The 12281-nt window shown below is 38.2% G+C and overlaps 1 protein-coding gene across 3 annotated transcripts; it reads right to left on the bottom strand.

Moving 5' to 3' along the window:
• Nucleotides 1-1877: 1877 nt before the first annotated feature.
• On the bottom strand, nt 1878-11647 carry LOC108135858 (nuclear cap-binding protein subunit 1). 3 transcript variants are annotated; one of them, XM_017256758.2, is made up of 5 exons: nt 8918-9007; nt 8780-8866; nt 7304-8722; nt 5690-5999; nt 1878-2512 (listed from the first exon to the last, which is right to left on the bottom strand). In XM_017256758.2, exons 3-5 carry the CDS (start codon nt 8710-8712, stop codon nt 1976-1978), a joined length of 2256 nt encoding a protein of 751 aa, XP_017112247.1. In that variant the 5' UTR covers nt 8713-8722; nt 8780-8866; nt 8918-9007; the 3' UTR covers nt 1878-1975. The 3 variants fall into 3 exon arrangements, with proteins under 3 accessions (XP_017112247.1, XP_017112248.1, XP_017112246.1); XM_017256759.2 differs by lacking the exons at nt 8780-8866; nt 8918-9007 and adding an exon at nt 11376-11647; XM_017256757.2 differs by having other exon boundaries at nt 8780-8991.
• Nucleotides 11648-12281: the final 634 nt, after the last annotated feature.

The raw sequence follows: 12281 nt of genomic DNA, 5'->3' as shown, positions 1-12281 counted from the left end.
AACTGCAACGATTTCAATGGAATGTGTGTTTTCAAAAGGACAAATCTCTGATGAAAGTTAGTTGTGAACTGCAATTAATACGCCATCAGGGAGATGCGGTCAGTCCTATAGGTAACAAACTTAACAACGAATATTTCTTTATCGGAAACCGAAGAGTTTAGCCATGTTTTAGTTAAAACAATGACGTCGGCTTCGGCCGAAAGACTATTAACATACACCTTACTCAGTTTACCCAGTACGTTACATTTTGGTATAAAATTGACAAATTTGTTTTTCTTAGTTTTTTGAAGCAGCTTATTTTGAGTCGCGAGACTGGTCTTTCGAAAGATACTCATGTACTAACGTATTAATAGGAATCAGTGATACGAATTCTAAAAGAAGAGATACTTTGCCTAAAAATTATCTTATGTATGAAGGGGCAAGTAAGTAAGGGAGTAAGTCTCGTCACGAATATAGATTTTTATTTAGCCCTCTCAGAGGAATCCCAAAGACTATTCCTTGGGCGGATACTTCTCGGAACACCACTTAAAGGGATATTAGTGCGTCCAGGAGCCGCAAGGCTTGGGTCAGTCATATCGTTGGCTAAGGAAACAGCACCAGATGTAGAAGCAGATTTAGGAGCCAACTGCAATCCAAGAGAGGCCAGGCTTTCTTCCGGTAGAACATTACCAAGTTGTGCCGCAGCCAATGAAGCATGAGAGGGAACAGCAGACGGTCCAGAAGGGGTAGTGTGAGCCGGGGAAGAGACGGTATTAATTAGTTCTGTCCATATTATTAGCGCTAGTTGGCGTCGAGATGGATGGTAAATCATAAGCAGGAAGTTGCAGATTGGTGTTTGGGACTTTTCTTTTCGGTGACTCGCTAATGATCTTAAGTCCAAGAAACTGAGATTCCATTGCCATGAAATTGTCATTCATAGCGTTGATCATCCGTCATCTAGCGGCATGATGAGCTGGACCAGGTAAAACCAACTTGTTTGGAATCCCCACCCCGGCCGTTGAAGCCAGCGTAAGCGAGAAAACATGGGCAGCAGCGAAGCTAAGTGCGATCAGCTATAAGGGCTTAGCAGCAACAGGGCAGATACCGTATACAAACATGTACATATCCAAGCAAAGGTAGGAGTTATTAACAATGGAAATGACGTAGCCGTCGATGTTCCGCCAGTGGCTTTGTGACATTTTCCTGCTTGCCCTCCAATTTGGCGAGTAAGTTCTGTAGTGATCTGAAGACGTCCCTGACTGACGTTGATAGCGGTGAAGTTGAGCCTCGTCTGGCACACACATGTTCCTTCGTTACCTGTTATATCATAGGCATTCATTTGAGCGTTAGTTGAGTGTGCTGGGTACGTTCCAATTCCTCGATTGTAATGCGCACTAGCGCGCTTCTGGTTGTGTGCGCTTGCAGAGCTTTGATTGCCACCTGACTTTGTCTGCATGCCGTGTGTCGGAGCTTTATCCCATTGTAAAGTCCACATGTATGCTGACAATGTGCAAGTATACGTTAGTAGTTCTCATTGTCGAATTAATGACTGTGTCGGTGCTTGTAACACTGACCATCAAAGCATTAGTCATTGGGAAAGTGCTTATGGTCTAGCCTTAAACCCAAAAAAGTCTAAATGCATGATGATTTATGTCGACAACGCAACTAATCTGGGCCTCAAATTCAACAATACCCTAACCTGGAACGGCCACATAAACAGAGCAGCAGGGTGATGTGAGTTTCACTTTAATTTTTATTTTTAAGTATGGAATTTAAATTAAACAGAAATTGAAATCTATAATTTTCCAATTGGAAATCCAATTAAATATGCGTACACAGTTTTGCAAAGCGCCAACTTACCTACCAGAAGCGATTGGGAAAAAAAAATTATATTTATTGGCAGATATAATAACGACAAGTTTATTGCTTTTATGGTATAGGATGCATATCCTTTGAATTATATAAAAATTACGAAATTATGGGAATCACATAATGATTACATAACGTAGGCCAAAAAACCCTGGATTGTTTTTGAAATGTCACCTCTTAGCTCGGTCTCTTCTGAAATTTTAACCAGCTTGGAGGACATCTTCTTGTAGTCATCGGCATATATAAAGAGCGTCTCTTGCAGTCTACCAAGAACCCAGTTGAACCAGTAGCGCTCCTCAGATTTTTCCTGTTCCACAGGAGCAGATCTCAGAGCCTTTACGAAGCGATGCACGATGTCTAAAAGGATGCCTGTAACCACATAATCAGTCCCACTTGGACTGTCTACTTCCACAACTGCATTCCGCCTCTGGAGGTTCTTGACCCAGCGAACAGTGGAGTGGAGCAGCTCCCAGATGTACATCTTGCTCAATTCCTTTCGCATCAGGGGGCCAAAAATCCATGACACGATGCATCTGGACTCAAGTACTTCCATCCGGAGAAGCTTTTCGGCAACCACAAACCGAAAGTGTTCGCTGTCCACCCATACCTCAAAGATTCCTTTCAAGATCGCATGCTGCCGTTCCGAATCGCCAGCAGACAAATTCTAAATCGTGAGGGAATAGGATTCGGATTAGGATTGCTTTAGTTTATTTAATTCTATTTTGTATCGAAGGAGAGAGTACACTCAAAAAACAAAACATCTGAATTAAGATATCGATGTTCTACGTCAAAAGCAGATCTCACTAAATTTTAGTAAAACAAGAAAGGAAGCAAACTTCGGAAAGCCGAAGTTCATATACCCTGCAGCTAATGCAAAAATTAAATACTCTTGAAAACATTAAACTATTTCATAATTACGGTTTAAATTTCTCAAAATCATATAGCTCCCATAGAAATAATAAAAATATATAAAATAACTATCTAATAATTGAGCTGCAAGTCATCATAGCTTCAATGTTTTTAAACAAATACGCAAGTAAATCATAATTTTAATGTTTTAAAAAACATTTAATTTTTGCAATAGCTGCAAGGGTATATGAACTTCGGTTTGCCGAAGTTTGCTTCCTTTCTTGCTTTTAATATTTATTTATTGTTTTGTGTTATAGTTGTCCGATTTTGATGAAATTGTAACCGTAACTCTAAAAAATTAACTAAACAAAAAATAAAAAACAGCAAAGTTATAATTTTTTTCATTTATTTTTCCGGTTGTTCTTATGGGAGCTATATGCTATAGTCGTCCGATCCGGCTCGTTCCGACTTATATACTTACTGCAATATAAAGTTGAGAAAGTTGCATGCAGATAGCTTTAAAACTGAGAGACTAGTTATATATAACGAACGGATAGGCGGACATGGCCTTTTTCGGCCTTCCAACTGTTTAATTAATTTGAAATTGAAGCAGTTTTGGAAGTCTAGTGCAGCCCAAAAGTATGCTGCATCCCTCATATCTTTATATACGAGAACTGAAAGTACTACATAGTTCATATAACAATGCATACCCCGTAGGACGCCGTATAAAGTAATCTTGAAATATTTTTTTTTCCAGGAGTTCAAGTATAGATAATGCAACCTTGGGCCTGCAGGAGTACGTGTAAAGTGGACTAAAGAATGGAACATAGGCATCAACTGCAGCAAATGTGCTTGTGCTTGTCCACAAGGCCAAAAAACTGCTCAGGCATTTCCATGCTCGGCTCTGTACTTCGACACGAGTCCTACTACAAGTACCTTGGTGGGATTTTGAATAGAGGACTCACTTTCCATAGGCACACAACCATGGTCAAGCAGTTCTATCTCCAAGAAATAAGCTCTTACTGTCCAACAAAGTTCGCATCTATAAAGCAATTTTTAGTCCAATCTGGAAATATGCAATACAAATCTACGGCACAGCGTCTAAGTCGAAAGTAACAAAGTAAGATTATCAGATTGATTTGTAATGCCCCCTGGGTCATGAGAACTAGTGATATAGAAAGAGATCTCCAAATCGCAAAGATAGGCGATGTATGTCGTACGCACGCCCAAAAACTACCTCCGACGTCTTGGATCTCATCCTAACTCCCTGGCGAAGAGGCTAATATGGAGACCTACGAAAATAAGACTTAAAAGATACCACCCACATGACCTTCCATTAAGATATATTTAATACATTTGAAGTCTGAAGAAATTAAGATGTAAATGAAGTAAAATTAATGTATAATCTTATATGCCAAAATTTTGTTATCCCCTATATTTACAACCTGCCCAAGCTGCTACATAGGTAGCAGTATACCTGTTAATTTTGAATAAATATACATTAAAAAAAAATATATATATTTTAATATTAAGACATGTTTAAAAAACTAATATACAACACAAAAAAATAATATTAATTGTTATTAGGGTCGATTATTTTATTAATATTGGTGTCGCGGGCACCAAAAAATCTAAAGAAATATTTTGTTCTCAATTTGAATATTTTTTTTTTTGAATGTTACTTTTCTAATTTGAAATTTTTTTATACCCTTGCAGAGGGTATTATAATTTCAGTCAGAAGTTTGCAACGCAGTGAAGGAGACATCTCCGACCCTATAAAGTATATATATTCTTGATCAGCATCACTAGGCGAGTCGATCTAGCCATGTCCGTCTGTCCGTCTGTCCGTCTGTCCGTCCGTTTATATGCAAACTAGTCTCTCAGTTTTAAAGCTATCTGCATGAAACTTTCCCAAAAGTTGTCTTTCTATTGCAGGTAGTATATAAGTCGGAACGAGCCGGATCGGACGACTATAGCATATAGCTCCCATAGGAACAATCGGAAAAATAAATGAAAAAAAATTATAACTTTGCTGTTTTTTAATTTTTTTGTTTAGTTCTTCGACATATAGCAATGGTTAAATATTTCAGAATTATGGTTTAAATTTCATCAAAATCGGACGACTATAGCATATAGCTCCCATAGGAACAATCGGAAAAATAATTGAAAAAAAATTATAACTTTGCTGTTTTTTAATTTTTTGTTTTGTTCTTCGACATAAAGCAATGGTTAAATATTTCAGAATTATGGTAAAAATTTCATCAAAATCGGACGACTATAGCATATAGCTCCCATAGGAACAATCGGAAAAATAAATGAAAAAAAATTATAACTTTTCTGTTTTTTAATTTTTTGTTTAGTTCTTTGACATTTAGTAATGGTTAAATATTTTCGATTTACGGTTTAAATTTCATCAAAGTCGGACGACTATATCATATAGCTCCCATAGGAACAATAAAAATATATAAAATAACTATCAAATAATTGAGCTGCAAATCATCATAGCTTCAATGTTTTTAAACTTATACGCAAGTAAATTATAATTTTAATGTTTTCAAAAATGTTTAATTCTTGCAATAGCTGCAAGGGTATATGAACTTCGGCTTGCCGAAGTTTGCTTTCTTTCTTGTTTTTTAATCCTTTTATAATTTAACAGTTCAAAATTACGCTTTAAATTTTATTGAAATCGGACAACGATATCATATAGCTGTCATAGGAAATATCGAATAATTAAGTTGAAAATTAACATATCTTCAATGTTTTTCAACATATACGCAAGTAAATGATAATTTTAACGTTTTCAAGAATATCAATTTTTGCAATAGCTGCAAGGGTATATAAACTTTGGTAAGTTCAACCCCAAAAATGATCAGTTAGGATTGGTTACTTTTACTGTAAAATTCCTTTGTGCATGGGAGAAGCTTGAAAGGTAACTACTCACCTATAACATAATAACCTATAATAAATAATAATAATATAAAATTTAACTCACCTTGAAGACCGAGTGGTACTTGGCAAGAATTGCGAAAGTGTGACTGAATGATTTGGATCCCAGGTAGATGCAGTTCTGGGTGAACACGTTGATCTTGAGCAGAAGCCCAACATCACTGGGGCCACTTAGCAGGCTGATTATCTTTTCTGGGCAAGATTGTTTGCTGCGCATCGCTTCAAGGAGGTTCCTAGACAACATCGCACCCGGCAGCAGCTCGTCGGTGAACTTCAAGTGCGGAAGTGGAGCCGGCGGAAGAACTCCGGCCGGGATGTCCGGTTGAATCTCTACTATTCTCTGGTGATACGATAATCTGGATTTTGTTTTGGTGGTGCAAAGCGGAGTTAGCTTATATTTAAGGCAAAAAAGGCAGTGTCCTTGCATCTCGTCCGAAACTCAAACCGTAATTCTGAAATATTTAACGATTACTATCGGCCATGTTTCAGTTTTCACACCCGAAAGACTTGTACGGATTCGAATTTCCTAGACCTGTTCCAGTTTTCTCTTCCGAAAGCTTCACACGGATTCTAAATTCCCTTTGTTATTTTTATGTTCACTTGCAAAAAAAACTCACAGAAACTTTCCGCCAAGCATTTGGAAGACGAATTCGGATCCGCAAGCTCAGAAATTAGTTGTTCTAAAATACTTTGCGATTACTTAGAGCGCGAATGAAATTCTTGCTTAAAAAATTTAGTTTATAATAACATATTTGATGTATTTTATTATTGTGCCTCAGAATTGATACGATCCAAGCCTTAAGCATTTTTGCAAGTCCGCGGTTCCTTTTATAGTTTCTCAACGAAATTAAAAGGAGGCTGCAAGGGCTGTCATGGTACGAAAAAAAAGTATATTCTGGGAATTTTGGTTGAAACTAATTTGTTCTACGTCTTTTTGAAAAACCAGCTGGTTTGGCGGGATATAAGACTCTAAAAGCTGAAGCTAGTAAGGCTACATACCAGTGCATCTTGTATATATTCTTGATCAGCATCACTAGGTCAGTCGATCTAGCCATGTCCGTCTGTCCGTCCGTCCTACAACCGTTTCTACGCAAACTTGTCCCTCAGTTTTAATGCAATCTGCATGAAACTTTCCCAAAAGTTGTCTTTCTATTGCAGGTAGTACATAAGTCGGAACGAGTCGGATCGGACTACAGCATATAGCTCCCATAGGAACAATCGTAATACAAATGAAAAAAATTACTTTGCCGTTTTTTTATTTGTTTTTAGTTCTTCGATATGTTTAAATATTGTATTTCAGAATTACGGTTTAAATTTCATCAAAATCGGACGACTATAGCATAAAACTCCTATATAACTTCGCGGTTTTTCTTATATACTTTGTTACTTAGTAATGGCTTAGTATTTCAGAGCTACGGTTTATTTTTATTAATATCGAACAACGATGAAACGACGATAGACATAAAAGATATAGGCATAAAATCGGAATAGTTATAATGAATATTGTTTTAAAGATTATTTAAATTTTGAGAAAGCTGGTATACGCTTTTCAGCTTGCCGAAGTTTCCCTTCTTTTTTGTTTTTTTTTTTTAACAACAAAACAAAATGAAGGGAACAACTTCTGAGAAGCTTGATGTTTTGTTAAGTAAATATTACCCACCTGAGACACTTCTTAAGCAGCTCGGCGAGGAAAACAACCATTGGCTGGAATTTGGTGGCACTGGTATCGACTTGGAACGTGAAACTCTGGGACCACTTCTTCCAGTGCCAGAGAAACCCGAAGTTGCTTATATGGTGCGACAGCCAGTTGACCAGCCGATCAAAGCAGGCCACGCTCATTGAATCCAGTCTGGCGAAGAGGATATCCGCCGCCTGCTCCACCACTTGGGGTATCTTGTCCGGCTGGCGCTTGCACAGCTCCACCAGAATAGATCCATAGTTGAGAGTGATCCACTGGGAACTGGGCAACTGCAGCATCTCACCCAGGATCACCTCCACGATGCTGTGATGAACGGACAACTGGGGCTTTGAGGCGGCATAGGACAGGAGGCTATCGGCACAAACCCTCCTTTCCAGATGATGGCAGTGGAGCATGTCCAGTATCTGGACCTCCAACAAATGCCGCTCGATCCGCAGCGGAGAGGGCAATTGAAGGTCATCGCGCTCGTAGGAGAAGATGCGAAAGGACACACGTGTCGGAGGATAGCTGCATCCCTGCTCGTGGGGCGGCACTTCGAAGTTTGGCAGACAATGGGGCAGGGACTCGCTTAACGTCCTGTCAAAGGCCAGATACGGACGGGGGATCAACTGGTGCTCAGGTTCCGCCCACTGCTGCTGCTGCATTGTGTCCACCTGCTGCCACAGCAACTCCAATTTGTCCTCCTGCTCAGAGTTAGGCCAAACACTCAGCATGGTGGCGTGCAGCGCGCAACGCTTCTTGATGTAAATCTGCAGCGTGATCATTAGACGCTCAAATCCCGCCTTTAGCTGCAGGTCCTTGCCCACGAAGGGTAGGGCGGAAAGCACGCAGAAGGCCAACCAATCGCGACGAGTCTGGGGTCCGGAGTCTGCTTCATCGTCTGGATCGCTCTGGTTCTCACACTCGCTCACGAAACCCGCGAGGAAGTTCAGCAAGGAGGACGAGCTGACGACTTTGCAGTTGTACAGATTCACAAGGAAGTGAACTATTGCCTGGCACTTGGACCACTCGCGACTGCACAAGAACTCGTACAGCTTCTGCACCATAAAGACCATGCACTCGGCGCCGAACTCCGAGCACCCTACATTTAGCAGGCCCACGAACGTTGCGTAGGCACTGGTGTGCCCGGGATGCTCGCCCACGCAGGATACCAGGAGGCACAGGATTTCCTCTTTGAGATTTGCACGAACGTCGCGCAGCAAGTACGAAAGGTTTTCGAGCTTAAGCTCGATGGAACTGCTGCCCTGAAAACTCAGACCTCGCATCAACTTCTCCACAGTCGCCAGCTTTACCTCGGCAATTCTTTTCCGGTGGAAGTCCTCCACGTCCTCGTCAGTCGAATGACCACGCTTGCGACGACCGTAGTCCATTTTATCCACTCTGAAAATTGGTGATTTTAATAAAACCGAAGAAAAATAACTTATTAATAATATATACCACCGTTGGGAGGTCAAGTTAAAAAAAAAGGTGCTTGAAATTTGTTCGGAAACACAACAGTTTTTCACAACTCTACCACTTATCTCACTGCCAAAAAAGTTTTGTATTATTAAATTATTCCACGTTTTTTTTAAAAACCTTGTCCACAGCAAAGATTAACAAAGAAATTAACAAAGACTTCCAGATTGTTCGACCGATTTGTTCTTTAGTCTTGACTTGACTGAAAATCTGTATGCACAAATTAAATGATGTCAAGTTGACAATTATACGCCTACTTGAGTTGTGATTTTTTTACTTAGTCTTTTGGGGTGCCTCCTATCAAAAGTGTAAAACAAGAAAGTAGTTAAAAAGTTAATATACAGTGGCGGAAAAGTTTTTATTGTATATAAACTGCGTATAATCATAATTTTAATGTTTTTAAAAGTATTTAATTCTTGCAATAGCTGCAAGGGTATATGAACTTCGGCTTGCCGAAGTTTGCTTTCTTTCTTGTTTATTTTTTTGTTTAGTTCTTCGACATTTAGTAATTGTTAAATATTTCCGAATTACGGTTTAAATTTCATCAAAATCGGACGACTATATCATAGGAACAATCGGAAAAAAAATACAACAAAAATTATAACTATGCCGTTTTTTAATTTTTCTATTAGTTTTTGGACATATTGTAATGGTTAAGTATTTCAGAATTATGGTTTAAATTTTATCAAAATCGGACGACTATATCATATAGCTGCCATACGAATAATAAAAATATATAAAAGAACTATCAAATAATTAAGCTGCAAATCGTCATAGCTTCAATGTTTTTAAACATATACGCAAGTAAATCATAATTTTAATGTTTTCAAAAATGTTTAATTCTTGCGATAGCTGCAAGGGTATATGAACTTCGGCTTGCCGAAGTTTGCTTTCTTTCTTGTTTAAATTCAAATACACATATCCTCAGTTTAATTATAGAAATTCGCCTTTGATTTTAGAAAATCGCCTACAATTTGGATTTATAGGCGATTTTGCCCATAAAACATAATGCAAAATTTGTTTAAAACATGGAAATAATTTTCTATTTTTTAGCGTGCTTGTACCTTTTTTAAAAAATGTTTTTATACCCTTGCAGAGGGTATTATAATTTCAGTCAGAAGTTTGCAACGCAGTGAAGGATACGTTTTCGACCCTATAAAGTGTATATATTCTTAATCAGCATCACTAGAGAGAGAGTTGATCTAGCCATGTCCGTCTGTCCGTCCGTCTGTCCGTCCGTTTCTACGCAAACTAGTCTCTCAGTTGTAAAGCTATCTGCAAGAAACTTTCCCAAAAATTGTCTTCCTATTGCAGGTAGTATATAAGTCGGATCGAGCCGGATCGGACGACTATAGCATATAACTCACATAGGAACAATCGAAAAAATAAATAAAAAAAATTATAACTTTGGTGTTTTTTAATTTATTTTTTTAGTTCTTCGACATAAAGTAAAAGTTAAATATTTCAGAATCACGGTTTAAATTTCATCAAAATCGGACGACTATATCATATAGCTCCCATAGGAACAATCGGAAAAAAATACAAACAAAATTATATCTTTGCTGTTTTATAATTTTTTTTTAGTTCTTCGACATATAGTAATGATTAAATATTTCCAATTTACGGTTTAAATTTCATCAAAATCGGACGACTATATCATATAGCTCCCATAGAAATAAAAAAAATATATAAAATAACTATCTAATAATTGAGCTGCAAATCATCATAGCTTCAAGTTTTTAAACATATACGCAAGCAAATCATAATTTTAATGTTTTAAAAAATATTTAATTTTTGCAATAGCTGCAAGGGTATATGAACTTCGGCTTGCCGAAGTTTGCTTTCTTTCTTGTATTAAAAAAGGAACGCAAAATAATGTATGGATATCAGTGCTCTACATGTTGTTAGTTTGAAGTCAAAAACTTGCCCTCATACTTAGGAATTGGCTTTTAAGTGCAGAAGAACTTGTCGTTTTTATTATTTTTTCCCCGACTGTATGCTTGACAAACAAAAAGAATATACTCGAGTGCCCCGACTATTGTTTATCTGTTACTCAGCTAACCAATTATAAAAAAAATAAGTCACAATAAATTTATGCTAATAAAAGTTCGTTTTGGAAAATCTATGCGTTTTTATATCGAAAATATTGACCCCTACCACGACTCATAGCGACATGATAGACTTTCGTGATTTGTGGGCGTTAGAGTGGGGGCACATTTAAAAAAAACTTGCGCTGCAAAGGCCTGCATGTTATATCTCAATTCTCTGGACCTTATAATTTCCGAGAGCTTGAAATTCAAACAGACAGACAGACGGATAGACCATGTGAGACGCACATGGCTAGATCGACTAGCCTAATCAAGAAAATTTATGCTTTATGGTCGGAAACGCTTCTTCTTTTCAACGAACACAATAATAAACTCTTCGGGTTTGAAAGGTGTCATTTTATCAAGGATTATATAAAATTTATAGATTATCCACTTCTCAAGTTATATCCGTATATAATGATAACAACAGGGCCATATCGATTTTAAAAAATGTTTCGTTCCAAGGCTCAGAATAGTGATGTCTTACCAACCTGTCTAATTTGTGCTAATTTTATTGACGAACACCTATTTATAATAGATGTATTTGACATTTAAAAGGGAGGCGACATTGGGGTCATATCTCGAGGTCAACAAACTACTGAAAAAGCCATCATATCTCCATTACAGTTCAATGAGCACTTGAGCTGACTCGTCTTGAGTGGCTGCACCCTTTCCCAGGCGTAGATATCTCTTCATTACGGCGCAATTATGTTGCGTAATTTGCCGGCCACTTCAGTTGTATGGATATAGCTGTGCATGGCCCCTCGATTCCGACATTAGCAAGTGGCCGCTTTCACTGGAAATCAATTCAATTAAGACATAATTTAATTCTCACAGGGATTACAGGCACCACCTCATCCTGGGGCGTCCGCACACAATACTCAGATTAATTCCACACGAACAACTCCGAAGAGCGACTGATGATTAGCACACGGCGAGGGAGCCGCCACCTCAATCCAGTTCAGCACCCAGTCATCAACATCATGTCAAGCGACTGCATTAGAGAAGACCCGAGGTGGGACCACCCATATTGACGTCGTGCTTTTATTGCTCAGAAAGTAACATAAACAAATTGCGCTTCTAACTGCGGCGGGCGTAGAACATTCACATCCAGAAAGCCAACGCTACCACACACCTGATGGCCCTGATGGATGGATTTAGATGGATCATCAGCATCCCCCTGCATTGAAATACACAGAAAAAGACGGGAAACGCATGGAAATAGTATGTTCAAATTCATTTACACCAGATTTGGAGGAAAAACAGAAATAGATATGCAATTGAATCCTTCAATGGATTTTGAAAATTAACTTATTTTTATTTCGATTTCATAAAAACACAACAACAATAAACTCATATTTACTATGTAACAATTGCCCATAAATTAATTGAATTAA

This window comes from Drosophila elegans, unplaced genomic scaffold, assembly GCF_018152505.1.
Source record: "Drosophila elegans isolate 14027-0461.03 unplaced genomic scaffold, ASM1815250v1 contig_476, whole genome shotgun sequence".
Lineage (NCBI taxonomy): Eukaryota > Metazoa > Arthropoda > Insecta > Diptera > Drosophilidae > Drosophila > Drosophila elegans.
The sequence above is the reverse complement of the archived record's forward strand: the minus strand, read 5'-3'. Positions and strand labels throughout refer to the sequence as shown.

Excerpts from the sequence above, each read along its gene's own strand:
- LOC108135858 (XM_017256759.2), bottom strand. The coding sequence starts at position 8,712 with ATGGACTACGGTCGTCGCAAGCGTGGTCATTCGACTGACGAGGACGTG. Across the intron at positions 6,000-7,303 it reads CTGCTTAAGAAGTGTCTCAG|ATTATCGTATCACCAGAGAA; the intron begins GTGGGTAATATT and ends AACAAAATCCAG. Across the intron at positions 2,513-5,689 it reads AGTACCACTCGGTCTTCAAG|AATTTGTCTGCTGGCGATTC; the intron begins GTGAGTTAAATT and ends CTCACGATTTAG.